The sequence below is a fragment of the Panthera pardus genome, unplaced genomic scaffold (genome assembly GCF_024362965.1).
Source record: "Panthera pardus isolate Hobbes unplaced genomic scaffold, ASM2436296v1 HiC_scaffold_13, whole genome shotgun sequence".
Lineage (NCBI taxonomy): Eukaryota > Metazoa > Chordata > Mammalia > Carnivora > Felidae > Panthera > Panthera pardus.
Genome location: NW_026526688.1, coordinates 162,459,935 through 162,484,895, shown reverse-complemented (window position 1 = coordinate 162,484,895; position 24,961 = coordinate 162,459,935). Strand labels below are relative to the sequence as shown.

The 24,961-nt window shown below is 41.0% G+C and overlaps 1 protein-coding gene across 4 annotated transcripts in view; it reads right to left on the bottom strand.

The window, feature by feature from the left end:
* SCFD2 (sec1 family domain containing 2) overlaps positions 1 to 24,961 on the bottom strand; it is a 400,714-nt gene that overhangs the window by 335,285 nt on the left and 40,468 nt on the right. For all 4 annotated transcript variants that reach the window (XM_019469986.2, XM_053901589.1, XM_019469978.2 and 1 more), the window contains exon 3: positions 6,932 to 7,059. In XM_019469986.2, the coding sequence (XP_019325531.2) occupies positions 6,932 to 7,059 (128 nt within the window). The remainder of the gene's footprint in view (positions 1 to 6,931; positions 7,060 to 24,961) is intronic.

Genomic DNA, 24,961 nt, shown 5'->3' with positions numbered 1-24,961 from the left:
GCCCCTCTCCCTCTCATGTATGCTTGCTCTCTCTCAAAAATAAATAAATACTTAAAGAAAAAAAGAAATACCAATTCATGTAAGTGAAGACAGAAATAGTCATTGTCCCTCTGTTACTCATCCACACTCATTAAGCAATCCATTCACAAGTCCTAAGCCACCGGCTATGTGCCAAGCTCAAGAGCCAGGGAAGAATATGACACGGACACTCCCTACAAAGGTTTCAGATCCATACATCTAACTGCAACGCACTGTGGTAAGTGCAACAAGAAAAAGAGCTGTGGGTCCTCAGAAGCCACGGAAATCAATTCAGCCTGCCAAGGAAGGGTTTAGGAAGAAGAGCAGAAGGAGATTAAATATGGTTTTGCAGAGCAAGTGACTTCTGTATTAGATCATGAAAAATAAGATGGACTTTGACAAGAAAGAGACTCTGTGTGCGCGCGTGTGCACGCACACACGTGCACTGGAAGGTGAGTGGTTCTATTAGTCAAGCTCCTGGCAGGAAGGACGGCACCCTCGAACAGGAGAAATAAGGCAAGAACGCAGGCTAAGGAAGATCAAGAATATCAAGGAAACCAATGAGGGAAGAGTAAAGGGACATAACCGACCCTCACCTCAACCACACTGTCCTCTCACCCGCTCAAACTCCCGCCCGCGACTCCACATGCGAGGTAGAGGACAGGAAAGGCTGCTGAGGCAGTCCAAAATGGTAAGCCCCCCAGAAGCACGGTACAGAAGTGTGAAATGGATCTGCAGGGACAATCAAAGGAGAATATTTCAGGCAAAGCTAAGAAAGACCTGGCTCTGCAGAGGTTCCTGCTGGAATATGGGGAGAAGGGAGGCAAGGCAATGGGAAATGATGGGGGAAGCATCCAGCCAGAAGGCAGAAGAATTTTATAATCTGCATGGTAAGGAGTCTGAACACTATCTTGAAGCAAAGGGTTTTAAGCACAGGAACCACACACTCGTCTCTGTGTTTGTAGCTTGGTAGCCGCTCCCCTCCCGCTCTCTTCCCACTCCCCTCTCGCTCCCCTCTCGCTCTCCTCCTGTCCTCAGTAGTTTGAGTCCTCTATCTCACAAGAGGCCTGATACAGAAGTCAACAGACCCAGGCTTGTATCCTGGATTACTTGCTGTAAAAGTATATAAGTCCGGGCCCAGAAAGGCAAAAAACAGAGCAGTTATCTGAACAGAGAAAATTTAACATACAAATTGTTAACTGTGTAACTGAAAGGATAAAAAGAGAACTCGGGCACCGGGGTGGCTCAGTCAGTTGAGTGTTTGATTCCTGATTTCATCTCAGGTCATGAGCCCAGTGTTATAGGATCGAGCCCTGCTTCTGCCTGCTTGAGATTCTCTACCACCACCACCCGGCCTGTCTCTCTCTGTCTCTCTCTCTCTCTCCCTCTGCCCCTCTCCCCAACTCGTGCTCTCTAAAATACAATACAATACTATACAATCTCCAAGGTATCATGGTCATAGCAATTGTTGGAAGGAGATACCACTACTAGGCAGAGGGAACAAAGGGAAGAGGTTGGAATTATCAAAACTTAGAAACCAGGACCCTCTGCAGTAAAACTCAGTCCTCTGAGAACGGGGCTCTCCCCGACTGGACTGGCACCTCGGAGGAGCGCCCAGGCTCCTAAATGGCACCCGGGCTCATAAAGCTGCTTCTGCACATGATGGCAGAACTGCAGAGTAGACTCGGCTGCTACCACAGGAAGACCCTGCCGGTGCAGGGGTGAAGTCGAGCTGGCATGACCCTGACAAGCAGCAGGAAAATCCACAGGAAGCAGAGAGGAAGGGACCAGAGGGACATCCCCTCTGGCTTTGCTGTCTCTCTCTAGCAGGGAGCCAGCGGGAAGAGCAGAACGAGGTCTGCAGAGTCCCTGCCTTCGTTAGCGTTACAGAGCGGAGGGGTGAGTTTACATCTGAGAGACAGCAAATCAACAACGGGCACAGTAATCCTGGAAAAGAAACTGCATCTTTTTGGGTCTCGGCGTTCCTTGCCTATGAAATGGGAGTAAAATAAAAAGTATCAAATTCGTAAGATTATTGAAAGGATTACATGAAACAAATTATGTAAAACTCTGTTAGGGCACCTGAAATAAAGTAGTGATTCAAAAAAAACCAACTCACTTCCTCATTCCCCAAATTGTGGTAACAGCTTCTATATGAAGACAAGGATGTGTGAGAGTTAATAATCAGTGTGTGTGTCCTATGAGGCATCCAGATTTTCTCATCTTTTATAAATTACCATATATCACATGGTATGAGGGTCTTATTTGGGTTTTAACCTATCCTTTGTGCAGTCTGACAATTTCACACACACACACACACACACACACACACACACACACACAGCAGCTGTGCATGTTCCCTTTAATTCCAGATAAAATTCTCCAAAATGAAGGTAAAAGATATAAACATGATCAAAACATAGTTGTTATCCAGTCAGAACTGGATGAACTCCAGTACCAATAAAGGAAGCGAGTATTCTCAACGATGGTGAAAAAAGTATATTTGAGTAAAATTTTCTCAAGCCAGTTTTATTATGCGGTAAAAGAGGGACATGATAGTGTGGCATTGGTGGGAACCAAAAACCATCAATCTCATTTGGAGCTTCATTAGGAGAAGTCTAGTGTCCAAACAGAGGTAAAGACTAAGACATCTGTGCTCAGCTCTGGACATCACATTGTAGGAGGGACGTTAGCAAACCAGGGCTCTGTCTGTCTGGGGCTTGGAACTGGAGCATTTGCGATGGTAAAGGTGGGAAAGGCCTGTCTTCTCACAAATGGTTGAAAGAACTCACCCCACTTCATAATGAGTATATGGACCAGACACTACTGTGCCCCAGGACCAGGAGAGTCAATTAAGAAGTAGCTCAATATAACGGACCCTGCCCACACTGTCATCTGGAAACGTAGCTCAAGAGAGTTTTCTATAAAAGTGACCACAGAAGCTTGGAAGTCCCAAATACGAGCAAGGTGATTTGGGGGGAGTGAACAGAGTTCAATGGATTCATAACTAAGCTGAACATGGGAAAACTATTTAGAATTCTGCACGAAGAAAGAATGCATTATCAAAAGGCAGACACTCAGCATAAAGACTAGAAAAGGACAAGTGAACTGGAAAGAATGAGTAAGCATATTTCCCAGAAAGAAAGGGGAAAATCATCTAACTGGGTTTGTTTGCTTTGATTTTCCTCTCATCAAACAACCTTCTTCTGTTAGGTTCCCATGTAGATTCACTCACTCAGACTTCAGCTTCTACAGCTGAAGCACACAGCACTGCTTCGGTCAGAAGCTTCACTCTGCTCACGGCTTTCTTCCTCCTTCCATATTCTAGGAAATAGATATTTTCCCTATGTTTATGGACATAGAAATTGAAGGTTGGCTCTTTGGTGGCAGAACCAGACATAACTGACTTCGCACCCCATCACAGTCACAGAACAGGCACACGCACAAGGTAGCGGTGAGTCTAGCAGTGAATGCTGCAAAGAAGTCCAGAAGAATGAGGACAGAGGAAACCTCCTTATGGTTAGTGGTCTGGGAGACTTTTTAGCAAGGAAGTGTCAGAAGCCAGACGGCACTACATTAATAAGCAAGAAAACGATGAAAACACAGAGGCATCAAGCGTAGAATACTTTCTCGTGAAATCTGACCTCAAAAGAAAAAACGATGTTCTAGAGATCTGTTTTCCTTCAGCTCCAATGTGATCTTCCTGCCCCCCGCCAAACACTGGGGAGGACGTCCACTCTGCAGAGAGCAAGAGTGCACACTGGTGAAGGTCCTCCAACCACAGACGTATTCCAGAGAAACCGAGTCTCCGTTTAAAATGCAAAATGTAGAAACGGAGACAGCCTTATTCTGGTCATTTCTTCTGGAAATGGTCATTTCGTATCCAAACAAATGGGTTTCTTAGAGTCTATTTCTTCTGTACTTTCAGGATACATTTTTCATTTTGAAAATGCAATTCAGTTTACGATGTTTCAAAAATCACTTTTCTGGGACACATTTATTTAGCTAACTGACAACTTAATAAGATTTTGGAAAGACAGCATATGTTTATATGTGAAATGATAAAATGAATTTTTTCTTTGTTTTAGCAACTAAGCGTTTTTTCCTTTAACAGAAGGATGTTTCTTTCTGTCGGTGTTTATAATGTTTTAATATGAACTCACCTTGTACTGAGAAATTTTACATTTAAGATCTGAGGCTTCAATCATAGGATCCCTCTCAGTGAATTTAAATACGAGAGACTCCTCAATCTAGAATTAAAATTTCTGTTTAATGTTTCAAAAGTACTAGAAGCTTCTATTACAGAAAAATGTATACTTTGGTAGAATTTACAGTAGGGAGTGGGAGAAGAGTACATAGTTTAAAGCATATTTCATAGTTTTAAGTGATGCTGGAAAAAGCATTGCAGCCACGTAAGACACCAGACCCTGATTTTTTTTTATGATAAGCTAAATGATAAGGAATTTTCAAACACCAATGTTTTATTACGTTTAAGCTCCAGATCTTTTCCTTACCGTTCATGCTTATCTATCCGTTGGTATATGAAAATGAGACTCAGCACAAATTCTGACTAGTTGATATGAAGCAGAAATGGGGAGTCACACTGTTAAGCTTTTACCAAATTATAGTTGGCACATGAATAAAGTGTGGTTTGGGCCAATCTTTTCGGTCCTTCTTACAACCAAAATTTGCTAACCATTATCTATTTCTTTCCTTCTTTTTTTCTGGAATTTTGGGACAATGCAAATCATTTCATCTGAGGCTTATGGGTGTTTTTTGGGGGTTTTTTGTTTGTTTGTTTGGTCAACCAAAAACTGAAACATTTGAATTTTAATTCCTTATGGGGTTACCTGTCTTTTTAAAACATTTATTTGTCTTTGATTATTTTTAAAAGATATAGTCCTCTAGAAAAGTGTGTTGATCTTTCAAGAGTCCTATATTGCACAATAAAAATTGATTTATGCTCTGTGATAGCATTGTAAGGTTACATCACCGAACCGCAATATAAATGAACCTTATCACCAAGACCTTTGTGCAATCCTACTTTTCTTGATTCACAATATGAATTTGTTCCTGTTTCAACATTCTCATGGATAAGGAACTCCAAAAAGTAAATACACTTGTTATTAATGTGTATCTAGAACTGTGGAAAGAAGGAAGGAAGGAAGGAAGGAAGGAAGGAAGGAAGGAAGGAAGGAAGGAAAGAAGGAAAGAGAGGATGAGAGGGAGGAAGGAAGCAGAAAGAAGGAGGGAGGAAAATTAATAGTTAAATTCAAAGTCTCAAGGTAGCACCTTGTTTCTATTCCAAAATAACACATAGACCTCTGGCATTGGTTATATGGAAATAGGATGATTTTATAAATAAAAAACATATCCTCTCATCTCAGAATATCTGATGTGAATTCTCCTAACCTTTCTCAGATATATGGCCTTAAGCAACTTAGTTTTTCTCTATTCCAGTTTCCTTATCCGAAAATGGGATACTGATGGTCCCCATCTGGCAGAATTACTGTGAGGATTAAATAAGATTAACACAGGGAAAGAGATAAAAACCTGACTCAATAAACACTAGTTACCTTCATTTTTCTATCATCATTATGTTCCAAAAAGCCCTCATATGGAGTCACCTAACACACTCAGAATCATGATTTTTTTTTCTTATTATGATCCTGTACCTTTTTTCCTTTTAGTTTCATCCACATTCTTTCACTTTCAAAATTTTGTTCTTCTATTTCAACTTGGTAGTTTGATTTTTGTACTCATAAATAATCAAGAACTTGGACTATGAATCTCAGCAAAGAAAAATTTTCCCACCCAATAAAATGTACTAATATTAATTGAATACCTAAAAGCAGATTACAAGAGAAAAACATTAGTTTTTTTAATTTTTAAAAAAGGTTTATTTATTTTTGAGAGAGACAGAGTACAAGCGAGGGAGGGGATAGAGACAGAGAGAGAGAGAGAGAGGGAGAGAGAGGGAGAGAAACAGAATCCGAGGCAGGCTCCAGGCTCTGAGCTATGAGCACACAGCCCAAAGCAGGGCTTGAACTCAAGAACCATGAGATCATGACCTGAGACTAAGTCGGAAGCTTCATCAACTGAGTTATCCAGGTGCCCCAAGAAAAACATTATTTTTAAAAATAGTGAAAGAAACTTTTGCAAGTTTCCAAAATTAAATTCTACCTATTAACCAGATTCAATATCCATTTTAAATATTTCCATATTAATAAAATTATTTAATTTTAAAAATAAGTAAAACATCAAATTCATTTTTTAAAATCGATCAAAACACAAGTTCTCTGACTTTTTAATCAAAAGGAAAAAGCCATTTTAAACACAAATTTGGGGCGCCTCAGTGGCTCAGTCAGTTGAGCGCCTGACTTTGGCTCAGGTCATGATCTCAGGGTTCGTGAGTTCGAGGCCCACATCTGGCTCACTGCTGTCAGCACAGAGACTGCTTCGGATCCTCTGTCTCCCTCTCTCTGCCCCTCCCCTGCTCAGCACAGTAGTTCAGTCATTAATTGAAAACCAATAAAAGACCCTTTCTTCATCCACAATAAGGGAGTTGGGGGGGGGGGGTTAGGGGAGGAAGAGGAATGGAATAGAATGGAGGGGAGGAGGTCCAGACCAATTTTGATAGCCCCAGATCTAGTAAAGAAACTAGAAGAATTAGTCTTTGTAAGCAAGTACTCTCCTGGAGTTCCCAAAGTTGACTCTAAAACAGGAGGGGTCGTTGCTGAGCCCTGAGGGCAGTGTGTCCATATTCCTTCCCTACTCTTTCAACCGTTTACAAATGCCTTGAATGCCCTCCTCGGGAAGCCATGCTGGCTAGGCTGGCCCGCAGTTCAGAGCAAGCTTCAATCCACTTCCTGGAGCCTGTGGCTCCTGCCCTCAGAGAAGAGGAAGCGCTTACCCATACTCATTTTGATTGGCAGGTTTTCTCTGCTTGCTGCTTCCACTAGATGTCTCCGCACTTCCATCACTGCCTCTTTGTGCTTGGTGCTCAGTAAGGCTTCCCACAAGGCTTTGGCGGCCGCGTCCCTGCAGCGAAACCACACAAGAGCTTTAGAATAAATTTCTGCTGGATAATGAAAAGAGTTGAAAACAAAATAACTTCTTAAATATCTCTTCCGAGCACGAATATAGTCTTTCCTACTGATAGGCTTTAAGTATTAAGACGAAATAAAGCGTATCTAATCCATTTTAATCAGCACAAAATATTGAGAAATGAAGGACATAATAAAATCAAGCCCCCACCTCCCCCCAAAAAAGTGGGGGAAGCAAAGCTACAGTGTGCTGAGAAGTGTGAGAAAAACATATGATAAGTTGTTTGAGGTTTGCGTTTAAAAATATTTCAGAGTGTAATTCAACATTGCTAGACTAGCATATATATGATTTGTAAGCCAAAGTTAAAGGCATGTCTAAAAACAATTTCTCGGTGATTAGAAACATGTCAGTTTGAGATAGCATACTTGCCAGGGGAACACAAAGCAATCAGCAATGAGAATTAGTGTTCAAAAACTACTCAATAGAATTCCCAATGAATGGGTTTTCTACTGAATGAAAATCAGGAATTAGGCGAAGTAACCATGGCCTTAAGTAGCCCACTTTGGGCCTTAGGTTCTAAGGCTGGTACTTCTGCAGCCTTTACAATTAACCATTGATACAGCACGAAGAACTGCATTATGCAGGGTCTCATCTGGGCTCACTTTTCCAACAGCCCTCTGTCTCACCCACCACGCCACCTCCAAATTATAAATGAGTACAGTGTTCTTTCCGGAAGATCTCTGCATGTAGCCAAGTATACACATTTGTAGTAACGTTCTATAAACTGAGTCTAAAATAACAAAGATGACTTCTGTCCCTTTCCAAGGGCATTTTTCCTCCACTTAAAGCTCCACTCACCCTTCCTACAGTCCAGTTAGCAACAGTTTGAAAATGAATGTATTTTTTATAGTTTGGTTTTATGACATTAATTTAGCTTTAAAGTTATACTTAATAGGGTATGTCTTTCAAGTTTGAATTTCATTTGAAATAATGGAATGATGTGTTTCAGCACTGACTTTAAAACCTGGCACACAATAATCTTTCATTAAATAGTACTGTTTTTATTACTATGTATTCTTTTCTGAGTGAACCACCATCACTGTTCAACATATTCTGCTTGTTTTGCTCTGATCGAAACTGTCATCGTTATAACTCAGCATCCAATATTCTAAGTTCAATTTAAATTTGCCTGTAAACTATATGCCAAGTGCTCTTCTCAGTGGTTGCAATACAGATAAAAAGGAGGCACAAGTTTTCAGTGACTTTAGAGACTGAAAGAAGAGGCAAATATTTACACACACACACACACACACACACACACACACACACACACACACACACACAAAATACCCCCCAAAATGTGATAAGAGGCAGATCCATGCTTGCATAGAGTCTTCTGGTAGCACAGAGCAAGGGCTCTAATCCTGGGTAGGAGGACAGGGACTCAAAGAATGATTTCCAAGAGAAATGATAAGCAAGTACAGAGATCTATAAGCTCTGAAAGCAGCCAAGGCAAGAAGCTGTAACTCAGTCTGGGAAGGAAAATAGTGAAGTCTTCAAGGGAGATATAATATCTTCATGACAAAACAAGAAAACAAGGGGAAGAAGGATATTACAGGCATTTCATTTCAGTACAAAGTCCCCCGTACGTGGCACTAAAGAGTATTGTTTTGCTCCATGCTGACATGCAAGAGGAGGGCAGTAGATGTAAGGGCAAAGGGGAAGAGGAAGGCGCTACTCTCCAAGGGCCCCATGTTCACTGCCAAGGCTTATCATTCGGTAGGTGACAGGGAGTCAAGGAGTATGCAGTCAATTTCACATTCTGAAAAGTGCAACATAGCTTGGCAGTAACGAAAACGGTCTTTATCATCATTCAAAACTAGGTCTATTTCCTATGGGGCTTTGGGAAAGCTACGCCATTTCTCCAAAGCTCTGAAGGCAAGAGAGAACCACTAAAGTATTCCGAGCAGGGATACTCCCAGTTTCCCAAGTTTATGGTCCACGGTCGTTCCCTCCTTTTGTTCTCCAAAGCACCTCTCCCCAAACCACAGGGATTTCTCACATATTCTCAACACTACACACAACTTCTAGAGTAGAACGTCACTGCCATCCTCTTTTCTATGCGAGTGTGTACTTTGCTAATACAGAGTGCCTCCAAAATCACACTAGGTCAAGGCTGTGGTTGTCACCTTGGATTAGTGTTGTGGTTAAAATGTGGGCTCTGGGGTCTGATCAAATTGGGGTCCAAACTCTGATTGTTCTCCCCTTCGCCCACCCACCCAAGAGCTACACAGCCTCTTGGATCTTCCTCAGGCAGTCCAAGCACACAGACCCCTTCTCTTCCTTTGCCAGGAATGGTCTTCCTCTTACACATATCCCTCTCTCTCTTCCATTGTCTGCTGAAATATCGCCTTATGAGAGCTCCCCACCCTGCTTTACTAAAACACACATAAAAAACTAAAGAGCCCATCCCAGCACCTTATCCTCGTATTCCTTTTCTCCCTTCCTGGGCTTTGCTGTCCTATGTAATCATTATTACCATCTGACTGATCATAGGCTTCCATGTTTATCTGTTTGTTGTCTAGCTCCCTCACAGAAGGTAAGGTCCTTCTACGAAAGTAGGGGATTTGTTTTACCCATTGCAAAGTCCCCACTACCAAGAACACCGCCAGGTCTCACGGGAGGTCTACTCAATAAATGCTGAATAAGCAAACGAATAATGCTTGCTGGTTGTATAATCTAGTGCACGTAACTCTCTTTCTCCGTTTTCTCATCTGTGAGACAGAGGTAACCATAGTGACTACTTCACGGCGCCGTGGTAAGGGTTAAAAAAGACAATGCACAGAAAGCATTATTCAGGATTCACAATAAATATGAGTAGTTGTGTTCATTCATTATGATGGTTGTTACTATTGCTGATGAACGATAATTGTCTTAAAATTCAATGTGTTCAAGGGTTTGTAAGATATTCAGTTAATTCACTTAATGACAGGGAGTCTTTTTTTTTTTCCATACAATCCTGATTTGCTTATACGTACTAAAGTCACTTGGAGCTTGTACTCTCTGGCTTTTTTCACGGCAACATTTTACAAGAAATACATAAGGTTTCCATGATCTCTAACACTGATGCAGTCAGGTCATGTTTCCTTGAAAATTGTTTTGCTGATAGAAACAATTCTGATTGTCTAGATATGTGTGACAGCTTCTAATGTTTACTTCCTAAACAAAACAGTTTCCTAAGTGCACCCAACCAACCCCCCCATCATACACGGTCATTTTAAGTTTACCAAGGGAACACGCGAGAACTGATGTTGGCTCTCTGAATGACTGGCACCGAAGAAGACCACATTGTACTTACCGGCAGCCCCTCTATGTCCTGCACTCACCTCTTCTCCAAGTCTCTCTGGGACTGCTGTGTGGTGGTTTACACACTTACTCCTATGTCAGCATCTGAGTTGAACGTACGAGTTAATCACTGTCTTGCTCTAATTTGCCCACAAGATTGATCCAATAGACTATTTCACACTATTGAAGCTTCACCTGAAATCAATTCCTGATGTCAAATTTGGTAAGTCAAGAGAAGTTGACTGAAATCCACGCTATAATGATAATAGCGTATTTTACGCAATTATTTATCCTCTCCAACTGTACAAATTTTCCGTTTTCCTGATGAGGGACTAAACAATACACAGAGTGCCATTGCAAAGGGGCCAGTGAACAGACCAGTGGTAGGCAGGACTGTAGAAGTGTGGGTTCTGGAACCAAACAATAAAGGGTCTGGGTCTGCTGCTTGTTAGCTCTATGTCACTGGGAAGTTACTCAACCTCTCTGTACATGTTTCTTCCTCTGTTAACTTGGGGATGGTAATAGCACATGTTCAGTAGACTATTATGAGAACTGAATGTGTTAATATATCTAAAGCACCTGAAACAATGCCTAACACATACTAAGTGCTCAATAAACATAGCAGTGGTAGCAACAGCAATGGTAATTTAAAAAATCAAAGGTCAGAATTTTCTCATAAGATATACAAGGAAGCCTATTTGGGAAATGCATTAGTCTTTTCTATCTACTTGCATACATATATGACTAAACACTGCCAATAGCTTCATTCTTTTTTTTTTCTTTTTTCAATTTATGTATTTACAAATTTTTTAATGGTTTTATTTATTTTTGAGAGGCAGAGACAGAACACAAGTGGGGGAGGGGCAGAGAGAGAGGGAGACACAGAATCTGAAGTGGGCTCCAGGCTCTGAGCTGTCAGCACAGAGCCCATTGTGGGGCTTGAACTCACAAACTGAAATCACTACCTGAGCTGAGCTAAAGTCAGACACTTACCTGACTGAGTCATCCAGGTGCCCCCAGTAGCTTCATTTTCTAATGTGAAAAGATCAACAGTACACAATACAGAATTCATAATGATACATATCAAACACTGAAAACTCCAACTCAAGCAATCCTCCGGCATATGACATATTGATGCACAGAATTGTGATTTGCAAGAATAAAATAAGAAACTGTACTATAGATTACTTCAAGACTTACAGCTATCAAAAGCAAAAAAAAAAATTTAAACAAATAATCCAGTTAAAAAATGGGCAGAAGAGGGGCGCCTGGATGGCTCAGTCAGTAAAGCCTCTGACTGCAGCTCAGGTTGTGATCTCACAGTTTGTGAGTTTGAGCCCCACGTCAGGCTCTGTGCCGACAGCTCACAGCCTGGAGCCTGCTCTAGATTCTATGTCTCCATCTCTCTCTGCCCCTCCCCTGCCCATGCTCGCTCTCTCTTTCTCTGTCTCTCTCTCTCTCAAAAATAAACATTAAAAAAAATGGGCAGAAGATTGGGGCACCTGGGTGGTTCAGTCAGCTAAGCGTCCAACTCTTGATTTTGGCTCAGGTTATGACCTCAGCTTGTGAGTTTGAGCCCCAAGTCAGGCTCTGCACTGACAGTGTGGAGCCTTCTTAGGATTCTCTCTCTTCCCCGCACCCCACCCCCGCCTCTCCCCTGCTTGTGCGCTCTCTCTCGCTCTCAAAATAAACATGAAAAAACTTTTTTTAAAAAATGGGTGGAAGACATGAGTAGACAGTTTTTTCAAAAAAGACATCCAGATGGCCAACAGACACATGAAAACATGCTTCACATCACTCATCATCAGGGAAATGCAAATCAAAACGACAATGAGATATCACTTCATGCCCATCAGAATGGCTAAGAGGAAGGAAGGTTTTTAAGCAATGACTTCTATGCCAGCTTCTTACCTCATTAATTATATTGAAATTCTACAGGATGCACACAACGGGATATTTTAAAATGAGAACTGTTACTTTTATGAGGAGTTCAGATTCCATAAATATTTCCAGACTGACTTATCAAGCGGATGTACGACTTTGGGGTAGAAGTGAACATTAGAGGTCGTAGTAAATTACATCTTCATCAAGACACTGCCTCACCCAACACAAACACGTGGAAATCTATTTTTAGATTTCGAAGACACCTAAAGAAAATTCTATAATATGCCTGAGAAAACCACTATGGCTTCAAACAAATCAAACTGCTATTAGGTCCCATCACACCGAATCTAAACCCTTTATGCTTGTCTATCAACCTACCTCGTCTTGCTTCGTCTTTTGTCTTACGTTCAGGAACAGCTGGACAACATCTTTTAATAATCGTACCCACCCAAAAACAGCTTATTTCTTTTTTCATGGCTAACTTAGGGAAGATTTTTGAAAGGCAAGTAAAATACAGTATTTAAAAATACTTTGAAATACCACCACTATTTTCTATTTTAGAAGCATTTCAGAATCTACAACACAACTTCTTATGTCTCATTTGATCCTCACACCCTGAGCTAAGCCATGATGGCCACACCAACTTAAAAAGTCTCAGAGAAGCCAACTTACTTAAGTACACTCAACCTGTAAGTGGCTGACCCAGGACTCACCCCCAGGCAACTGGCTCCTGAGCTTGGTCATCCACCTACTAAACCATGCCAGGCCTGTATTATGCAAATCATCAAAGAGAACTGATTTTATAGAATATCAATAATTTTAAAGTTTCCATGTTGGTTTTCTTTTCTAATCCTTAATATATCTTCTATTCTTCTTTTATGTGTGCGCCTCACATAAGATGCAATGAAACAGAGTGAAGAAGGAAGTATAATAAGTAGATCTATATTAACTCATGAAGCAGGAAATGCTCACTGTCAGGATTTTCCACTTTTTGTTTTAAACAATATCAGGGGTACCTGGGTGGCTCAGTCGGTTAAGTGTCTGACTTCAGCTCAGGTCACGATCTCACTGTTTGTGAGTTCAAGCCCCCCATTGGGTTCTGTGCTGACAGCTCAGAGCCTGAAGCCTGCTTCAGATTCTGTGTCTCCCTCTCTCTCTCTTTGAGGGTGGGTGATGGGTATTGAGGAGGGCACCTATTAGGATGAGCACTGGGTGTTGTATGGAAACCAATTTGACAATAAATTTCATATTTAAAAAAAAATTAAAAAATTAAAAAAATAAACAATATCATAATATTCCCCTTGTAGGTCATCTGTAGACATTGACAGTCACTCTTCTACACGATGCCACTTTCCACTTTTATTCAGCTTTCTCTAACCATTTCCCTCCAAGACTTTGCTGAATTTTAAACCATTCTGCATAAATACCATTTATATAGCTGAAAAGGCAAAAAAACAAACAAATAAACAAACAAAACACTAAAGTCTAAAATGCCCAAGGAATTATTTCCAATCTAGCTCTTATTTGCTTTTCATTATATCCTTGGGAAAGAGAGGAAAAATGGCCTCTATCTATTTGACCCCTGATAAAACAGAGACAGAATGAAACCACTTGCCTAACACCCATTGTTAATAAGAAAGGAGGCAAGGTTTAGAGCTTGGGGCCACCAAAGTGCTATGGACTGCTTCCATGACCTGAGGTAATTCAATTAATCTTTCTTAGTTTCATTTGCTCAGAACTCACTATGTCACAGGCAATATGACTATATTATCTCATTGAATCACAACCCTCCGGGATAAATATCAGTGCCTCATTTCATAAGTGAGAAAGCAGATTCTTAAGGAGATCAAATAATTTGCCCAAATCACATAGCCAGTGAGTGCAAATTTGAACCCAGGCCCTGGTGAACTCCAAAATCCATTTACTAACCATGATCCTACACCATTCGGTAAAATAAGAGGCTTGAACTAGAATGCTAATTTCTTGGATTTCTAACAAGCTACATTTATATGGTTTCCATTATGCTCTGGTGCTCCAAGTTCATAGGTATCAATTTGATTAACTTTGTGAAACTCAGTAAAAGACGGGTGAGTATTCCATGCTGTTATTTCTTTTACTAAAATCCTTTCCTTTCTCACAAATCCAGTGATAGTAATAAAAAGCCAACAAAAGAACATTCCCCAAAACTTATAGAATTAAACAATTTCTACCCTTTTCTCTGTTTTTAAAGTCAAATTTTCCAATGAGATTAACTGTATTTCATCGTACCTACCAGAACACAATTTTGTTTCAATAGATGCCTTGAAATATACAACACAAGGCAGAACATGTGTCCTATGAAAAGATCCATTTTATTGCCATGAAATTTAATTAGCTTCAATATTGTCAGTAACTACATAAAAGTTGGATACATACAAAATGTATGCTCTTTTTTGCTAAGCCGATTATCTTGTATCCTTCAAAATGAAACTGTTATGACAAATTGTCATGTTTGAGGAAGACTACAGGCCAACAATAGACACACCGCAATAACCTGCTAGAATTAGCGTTAAGTGTCAGGAGACTTCTGTTCATGAAGACACGCTCCTTTCAGTTAATTCCTGGCTCTTTATTCACCAGAATTACTCGACTAGGAATGAAATCTTAGAAGCTGCCTCGGTTTGGCATGTACAAAATGTCAAATGCAGTCTGCTAGAACCTAACAGGAAATATTCATCACCAAATAAAATACAAAGAGGACAGCATTAATTTTTGAGAGATGGCTCAATGTTGACTCACGGTGCTACTTCAAGCAAGCGGAAGGCATGCAATTAGGAGACGAAGGGTGAAATGCGAACGCACGCCATTATCTTGTGACCAAACTCAGAGAAATGGCTTCTTCATGGAGTGCAGGGCACGTTATGCTTACTCACAGGATTTGCAGTCACAGTCAGAGTGCTCCAACATAAACACAACAATAACAATCACAACAACAACAAAGCATCCTCAACTAATTTGAAACGCAGAGCAATCTGAGTCATAGTTCTCCACAGCAGGGAATAATGGCTTCCATCCGTGCTGAGCGTAATGAGCTCTGAAGGTAGGGTTGTTAATTAAATTATTCATAGAGCTTTCAACAGTCATCTGTCCTCCTGACTCTTTTTTAAACAATTACCTCACATCTCACAAAACAGTCCATTACCCTTCATCTCAATAGAAGAGAAAGCAGTTGAACACAGAAAGACACATGAAGTAGGCCCTTGGCACGGGAGAACAGCCCTTCCCTGGCTCTTTATTTCAGAATAAAAGCTCTTGCTGTGGGCCAGGCACTCACTAAGGCACTGCATCCACAGCTGCAGGCGGCCTCCAGGGCCCTGCCCTCAGGGGGCGAGCCGTCTGGCAGGGAGGCTGGAACTGAGCATGCTCCCGCAGAGGTGACAAAGCAGAGAATGGGGGGCAGGGGGGCGGCTCTGGGAGAGTGCAACACCTAACCCGGTCTAGGTGTGGAGGTGGCAGTCAGAGGGTGGCTGAGGATGTGATAGGGAGCCCCCAAAGCAGAGTGGGAGGTGGCCAGTTAAAGACCTGAGCAACAGCAGTCCAGGCAGGAGCAACAGCATGGGCAGGGGGCCTGAGAGGAGAATATGAGACCTTTTCAGGGAAATGAACGGAGCATGAAGACCTAGTATGCCACTGCCCTCAGTTGCAGTGGCATCTTACCCAAGGCCTGGTAAACCCACACTAGGATTGTAGACTTTCTTCCAAGGGCAACTGAAGAGTCCTTAGCAACAAACTGACCGATCACATTTGTGTTATTAAAAGATCACTCACCATAAGGGCACCTGGGTGGCTCAGTCCGTTAAGCATCCGACTCTCCGTTTCAGTTTCAGGTCATGATCTTGAGGTTCGTGAGTTAAAGCCCCACATAGGGCTCTCTGCTGTCAGTGCAAAACCCGCTTCGGATCCTCTGTCTCCCTCTCTCTCTGCCCCTCCCCTACCTCTCAAAAATGAATAAACGTTAAAAAAATGTTTATTCATTTTTGAGAGACAGAGCATGAGTGCGGGAGGGGCAGAGAGAGAGGGAGATACAGAATCAAAAGCAGGCTCCAGGCTCTGAGCCGTCAGCACGGAGCCAACGTTGGGGCTCAAACCCATGAAACCGTGGGGCGCCTGGGTGGCGCAGTCGGTTAAGCATCCGACTTCAGCCAGGTCACGATCTCGCGGTCTGTGAGTTCGAGCCCCGCGTCAGGCTCTGGGCTGATGGCTCGGAGCCTGGAGCCTGTTTCCGATTCTGTGTCTCCCTCTCTCTCTGCCCCTCCCCCGTTCATGCTCTGTCTCTCTCTGTCCCAAAAATAAATAAAAAACGTTGAAAAAAAAAAATTAAAAAAAAAACCCATGAAACCGTGAGATCATGACCTGAGCCGAAGTCAGAGGCTTAACGGACTGAGCCACGCAGGTGCCCCTAAAAAATTGTTTTTGTAAATAAAAAGATCACTCACTGTAGAGAATGAATCTGAGTTCTGGGTGAGAGGCTGCTACACGGTCCAAGCAAGAACTGAGGATGGCTTGGCCTAGAGTGACTTCCCAAAGCCATCAGGTCATATCATTCTCCTGCTCAAAACCCTTCCATGCTTCCCACTACCATTACACTAAAATCCAAGTTCCTTACTTATCGACAACTTCATCTCTCACCTTCTCAGCTTTGTCTGTTAGCCTTCAGTCACACTGCCTGATTTCAGCTACTTGAATGGGTCAAAGCGTATTCCCAACCATTCCTTTGCCTACAACCCTTTTCTTCCAGACGTTCACTAATAAGGTCTCATTCATTCAACAAACATTTACTGAACACCTACTAAATGCTAGTTCTGTTCTAGGTGCTGCTCAAGTGTTCACTCCTTGACTGCTCTAGCTAGCTAATGTGGCACTCCTTTTGTTTTTTCATTTTTTGAGAGAAAGAGAGAGGGTGCAATTGAGCAAGGGGCAGAGAGAGAGAGAATCCCAGGGGGGCCAGAGGGAGAGAGAGAGAGAGGAAGAGAAGCAGGGCTCACCCAAAGCGGGACTCATGCTTTACCTGAAGCAGGGCTTGAGTTCTCCCAAAGTGGGGCTCAAACTCACCCGAAGAGGGGCTCGTGCCCACCCCAAACACGGCCCGAGTTCACCCCAAGAGGGGCTTGAGTTCACCCCAAGCGGGGCTCGTGCTCACCCGAAGCAGGACTTGAGCTCATGCGTTGCGGGACTCGAACTCACAAACCATAAGATCATGACCTGAGCCGAAGTCAGATGCTTAATGACCGGTCACCAAGGCACCTGCTAACGTGGCACTTCTTATTCCAAATCCCACTTGCCGCATTTTATTTTGTTTATAACATTTATCACTAACTCGAATTATGTAGTATTAAAGAGAATTTGTTTTCATGAGCTGGGAGTGAAAGTGGTCACAGGATATGAAGGACAGAAGCATTCTGGCTTTATCAGAATGTTAGCATCCTGGGTGCATGGGTGGCGTCGCACTCAGACCACCAACACCTCATGGGCCATAGACAGTGCCGCGCACTAGAGGTGCAGTGGTGTATAACAGTGAACAGGTCAGGCACAGACTTTTTCTGAGCAAGCTCCCAAAGTCTGGTTGGACAGAAGAGACATTAAACTAGTAATTAAAAAAAAAAAATTTTTTTTTAACATTTATTTATTTTTGAGAGAGAGAGAGACACACATAGAGCACAAGCTGGGAGAGGCGGAGACAAAGGGAGACACAGAATCCAAAGCAGGCTCCAGGCTCCGAGCTGTCAGCACAGAGCCCGACACGGGGCTCGAACTCACAAACAGTGAGATCATGACCTGAGCCGAAGTCAGACACTCAACCGACTGAGCCACCCAGGCGCCCCTAAACTAGTAATTTTTTTTTTTTAACATTTATTTATTTTTGAGACAGAGAGAGACAGAGCATGAACAGGGGAGGGTCAGAGAGAGGGAGACACAGAATCTGAAACAGGCTCCAGGCTCTGAGCTGTCAGCACAGAGCCCGACGTGGAGCTCGAACTCACGGACCGCGAGATCATGACCTGAGCTGAAGTCGGCCGCTCAACCGACTGAGCCACCCAGGCGCCCCTAAACTAGTAATTTTAAGATAATACACTATGAGCTGATACAGGAAATAAAAGGTACCCTCTCTGGAAGCAAAGCTAACAATGGGGTGGGGCGAATGAAAGAGCAACATGTAGGATGATCAAAAGGCGGGACAGCAGAAGACTGAGGGTCTGAAAGAAGTTTAGTGTAGCTGCAGCCAAGCGTGTGAACATATAGAAGGGAAAGGAAGGAGGGAGCAGGAAAAAATAGACAAGATTAAGGCTGAAAAGTCAGCAGAGCACAGATTTAAGAAGGCTTTCAAAAACAAGTTAAAAGTGATAGTCTTTACCCAGAAGGCAATGGAGAGCCAGTGAAGTATTTTATCAGGGGAGGGTTAGAATCAGATGTACTCTTACTTGCACTGCACACCTACACAGCCAGTCTTACAAAAATAACCCCCAGCTAGACTCTAAAACTATAATGCTTTCAAAGTGTGAACATAAAATATAATTTTAATGGAGATATAATTCATCCATTTCTTCTTACTAGAGGTTCGTATGTTGGCTTTTGTTCATTTATGCAACAAGTATGAGTTCCTACTATGCACAGGCCCTATTCTTGGGTAACGGGATACAGCAGTGAACAAAACAGACACAAAGCCACTGTCTTCGTGTAATTCCTGTTCTGGACTTTATTTTCTGAGCACAGCACATGGAAATCATAAAGTAAGAGGAATTCAAATCAAAGGCTCCTTACAAATCACCTAGTGTGCTTCACTTTTACAGAGAAGCAAACTGCGACTATGAGACATTAAGTACCTTGTTCAAGGACATGAGGTTTTGGTGGAAAAGCAACTATGCCACAATCAGGACTAGAAAATGAAAACTGCCCAGAAGCTGCTCAAGGACACTGAAAAAAATCACATCAACAGAAAGTCTCCTGTGGTTCCACAACTGAAAGGAGGAGACTGATTCAATGAGCTTTTGTATCTGCTGTTACATTTGTTAAGGAACAGCCTCATAACTATCAAATATATTCCTGAAAGAGGTAAGATCACTTCAAAAACGTTTAATTCAAATATCACATAGGAGTATATTTGGGGGGAAGAAGCAGAGTAGATTGGAAAAAATACAGACCCTGATGCAGTTCATACTTGGAGAGAGTCACTGGTATGCGCCCATCAAGTCATTAATACGATAGACTCATTAGACTACAGAGAAGTGATTTTCATTATTTGCTCAACAAGAATAAAGCACCATACAAATTTGGTTTTTATTGTTCTGAAGAAAAAGCTGTCATTTTAAAAAGCATGAATAAATGTATTGTGTGTTACAAACTTTTCATTAACATAATAATCTTGTTGTGACTTACATACTCTTGGTTTGGTATGCGGAAACAACAAATGTCCTAAAAATGCATGCTCCTTCTGTCCCAGTTCACAGCTAATAGAAAATCTGTGTGATTGTTTCCAGATTATAAATGTACTGGAATGTCTTTAACAGTGCAGAAATCATAACCACCTGTTAAGGAAACAAACAAACAAAAAATTCCAGGATAAAACACTGTTTAATTCCAGGATAAATACAAGCTTTATAGTGCTCGGAATAAAAGACCAATCTCCAACTGATATATAATCAAAGCTTCATCTCTTTCCAGCGAATACTCTACTTCATCATTTCATCCTTCATTGTGAGGTGCTTTCATTCAGCACTGCAACAGGCCCATGAAACCTCTTGCAACATGGAATAGAACTGATGGGGATTACAGAGTGCACTTGTCATGATGGGCACTGGGTCATTAAAATAGAAACTTAAAAAAAAATCCTGCAGAATTGGAAAACAGTATTTAAATACCAATGTCCAATAAATAAATAAAGACCATAATAGAAGTGGAGGAAAAAATGGACCAGAACATAACCCCAAAACTGTTTAACCATCATATAAAATAAGTACAGGTAATTGAATTTCATCTCAGCACAGGTAAACATTTCTCATTCCTATCTCTACCAGCTCATTACTCATAATACCATAATCAACACAAACTTATTCATATTTTTTCACAGCAAACAATAAAGCATAGGAAAGACTTTTTCATAAGGATTCCTAAATGCATAAATAGATCAACTCAATTATGAGGATTTTAAATTACTAACACAATTAGATTACTTAACAACCACATATCCCCTCTATGCACATTTTTCTGACTCTGAGGATATACTTCAAGTTCCTGTAGGTTACTTCCATGACCCATTCCAAAGGCTAGCACTTGGCTCCATTGGGGAACTCCAGGCTGGACCACATTTGTGTGTTTTGGTTTGAATTCCAGACTTGAAAAGTTAAGGATTGGTTCATGTGGCAAGAAACTCTAAGATAAAGAGGTAGTAACAAGGCGCCTGGGTGGCTCAGTTGGTTGAGCATCCGACTTTGGATCAGGTCATGATCTCATGGTCTGTGAGTTCGAGCCCCGCGTTGGGCTCTGTGCTGACAGCTCGGAGCCTGGAGCCTGGAGCCTGCTTTGGATTCTGTGTCTCCCTCGTTCTCTGCCCCTCCCCCGCTCATGCTCATGTTTAAATAAACATTAAAAAAAAAAAAAGGAGGTAGTGACAGTTTTATAGATGCTCCTAGAAGCAAACTCATCTGGTCACTTTATCACTTCCCCACACCACTCCGTGAAGAAGGGTCATTTCAAAATCAGCATAATGTTTTCTTCTATTATTATTATACAGCGATTCCAGAATTTATTACTCTATTCACCATTGGTGACACCATTTTATCTATACATACATATATAGATAGAAAATCTGCGTGATTGTTTCCAGAATATAAATGTATGCTAAATTGGGAAAACTTGATTTCTTAATAGAATTATAGTCTTATTTTATTCCTCACTAGTTTTGCGTTCAGGTGGAAAGTCAATTTGTGTTGCTCGTACTATTTACCATCTGAACTCCCATGTAACTCCCATCTTCCTTGACACCTTAGAAATACAGAACAGTGTTGAAGTGTTAATGGGGACACAACTCTGAGGAGAGCAGGACATATGATAGTTCCTTCCACAGGAGGGGTTAGGGGCCACCATCTGTTTAGGGGTAGAAAAGATTTATTTTAAAGTTGCGTTTGCACAGCAAGCACACACTTTTTACTTAGAATAAGGATGAGGTAGGTTTTCTCATAAAGCTAAGTTATTTGACCTAAAGTGTTTTCAATATTGTAAGATAAATAATCGTGTGTGTGTGTGTGTGTGTGTGTGTGTGTGTGTGTTGTGTAGCAAAACTAGAAGATCTCACCTAATAAAGAGTAGGAAGCCCTATGTTGTTGTTTAATTTTTCTGTTCCATGAAATGCAAAAATGTGGAAACCACTTCACAAAGCTCAATACCTAAGGAACAGAGTAATATGCAATCTTCAGGTTTTCTTCTAGATTTCGGCAGCCAAAATCACACTGTTAGAAAAGGAGATAGGAATTTGGAGTAAAAACCCAAAATGAAGAGATTACAAGTACAACGTGTCTGGAACGTACCCCAAAAGGAACAGCCATCATGGAAATAATTTAGCCAAAAAATACTAATAGATGCTAAAGCCACTGGGGTAATGTTTGATGAGGAAAAGCATATTCACATAATCTCAAAATGTCTCCTTCACTCAAGTGATCAAAGTTATCACCATGAGTAGACAAGGTTAAATTATGTGCCACCTGATAGGATGCAATGAAGAGAACACAGTATCACTTATTTGATATTCTTGTCAAAAGCATATAATCTGAATCTACTCATGAGGAAACATGAGGCAAATATGAACTGAGGGACATTCTACAAGATGACCAGCCTGTATTCTTCAAAAGTATCAAGGTCATGAATCTCAAAGGAAGTCTAAGAAACTGTCATAGATTAAGAGATGAAAGAGATATGACAAATAAATATAATGTGTGATTCTGAGCAATATCCCTTTGCTTTTGTAAAGGATATGGAGATAAGTGGCCAAACTTGTGTATCAGATAGTGGTAGTGTATCAATATTAATTTTTTGAGAGTGATACATTGGAATATATCCCTTTGAACGATATACATGTTAAAGTATTAGGAAATGATGGGTATAGCAAATTATTCTCAAATGGTTCAAGGAGGAAAAAAGTTTCTTGTACTATTCTTGTAACTTTTTTGGATGCTTGAAATTACTTGAAATAAATTTAGGAAGTTATCAATCAATTCAAAGAAAAATTTCAAGCAGCTTTCAAAGTTCAATAAATGAGGGGCGCCTGGGTGGCTCAGTCGCTTAAGTGTCCGACTTCAGCTCAGGTCACCATCTCGCAGTTTGAAAGTTAGAGACCCCTGTCAGGCTCTGTGCTGACAGCTCGGAGCCTGGAGCCTGCTTCAGATTCTGTGTCTCCCTCTCTCTCCGCCCCTCCCCCACTCACACTCTGTCCCTTTCTGTCTCTCAAAAAAAAAATAAAATAAACATTAAAAAAAATGTTCACTAAATGAATAGGGTGCTCTCCAAATAAGAAAGTTTGGAAACACTAAGTAAATGAAAGGAGAAAGCTCAGCAATACCAAGCACCTAAATGCTCACAACCCTAATCCTAAATTAAAAATTACGCTGGGAGATGCTGAAACAATTTAAATTCAAAATGCTCAGGGTAATCTTTGTATCAAATATATGCTCTGAGGACCTGTGGCTTCTTCCATGTGAAGCCTAACATTTTTTTAAAGCATGGGAATCCTTGAAACAAAGAAAATCCTAAATAATAAGCAAAGCCAAACTCTGGATTGGGAAAGCCCTCAGAGACTACGTTGCGCTCCTCAGAGCAAAGGAGAAATTTAGTCACAGACTACGGGTGGGTATGAACGGATTTTGGCTGCATTCTGAAAATCCCTTTGCTCATCCCACAATTAATATGGTTCATAAAACAATTATCCAAACTTAATTCTAACATTGGAAAAGCCATAATTGGAATAGTTATGCAATAGTACTCAGTGATAAAGTCCCAGAAGAAGAAAAGAAAAAGTTAAGCATAATTCTGGCAGAAAAAGAAAAGTGATGACAGCCGGGCACCTGGGTGGTTCAATGCGTCAAGCAACCAACTCCTGATTTTGGCTCAAGTCACGATCTCTTGGCTGTGAGATCGAGCCCCAGGTTGGGTTCCATTCTGGGCATGGAGCCCGCCTAAGATTCTCTCTTTGCTTCTCCCTCTGCTCCTCCCCTGCTCATGCACACACGCACATGCACAACTGCACACATGCTCTCTCTCTCTCAAAAAAAAAAAAAAAAAAAAGCAACAGCCTTCTGTAAATAAAGTACAAATATGGAGGCAGCTTTTAATGTGGGGGAAAAAAAAATAAAGATGAGTTCTGTAATGAGAATCTGACCTCAAAATACAGAGTACTCTTATTGGTTCTATAACCTTCAACAAGGTAACTAACTTCTATGAGCCTCAGTTTTGCCCCTTCTAACATAAAAATGATACTCACTTTAAGGATTGGGTGATTACATCAAGTACATAAGTAAGGTAGCTAATCCTTAATGCATACTAAGCCTTTATGAAGTATTCTTTGCTCTTTCACAGAAGAGCAAAATATCTAAGTTATAAAAAAAATAAAGAGACATCTAAATTTGGGGGTCAGTGTTTCTGCCAAAGAATATTATTTCATAATCATTTAGAAAAATGGAAAAAATAATACTTGACAAACTGAGTCATTAAGAAAACTAAATAGTCTAGGGGCACCTGGCTGGCTCAGTCAGAAGAGGGTGCGACTCTTGATCTCAGGATGATGAGTTCAAGTCCCATGTTAGGTATAGAAATTACTTAAAATTAATTAATGAATGGGAATGCAAGCTGGTGCAGCCGCTCTGGAAAACAGTATGGAGGTTCCTTAAAAAACTAAAAATAGAACTATCTTATGACCTAGCAATTGCACTACTAGGCAGTTATCCAAGGGATACAGGTGTGCTGTTTTGAAGGGACACATGCACCCCTATGTTTATAGCAGCACTATCAACAATAGTCAAAGTATAGAAAGAGCCCAAATGTCCATTGATGGATGAATGGATAAAGAAGATGTGGTACACACACACACACACACACACACACACACACACACACATATACATGCAATGGAGTATTACTCGGCAATCAAAAAGAATGAAATCTTGCCATTTGCAACTATGTGGATGGAACTGGAGGGTATTATGCTAAGTGAAATTAGTCAGAGAAAGACAAAAATCATATGACTTCACGTATGAGGACTTTAAGAGACAAAACAGATGAACATAAGGGAAGGGAAACAAAAATCATATAAAAACAGGGAGGGGGACAAAACAGAAGAGACTCATATCTATGGAGAACAAACTGAGGGTTACTGGAGGGGTTGTGGGAGGGGGGATGGGCTAAATGGGTAAGGGGCACTAAGGAATCTACTCCTGAAATCATTGTTGCACTAGATGCTAACTAATTTGGATGTAAATTTTAAAAAATAAAAAAATTAAATTATTCTCAAAAGAAAAAAAAATGGAAAAAATTAATTAACTAATTAATTTAAACTCTAGATATTCTAAAGTTATACTACTATAAAAAAAAACTTGGAATCATAAATAGAGATAATCATAATTAAAACTCAGAAGTGGTGAGGGTA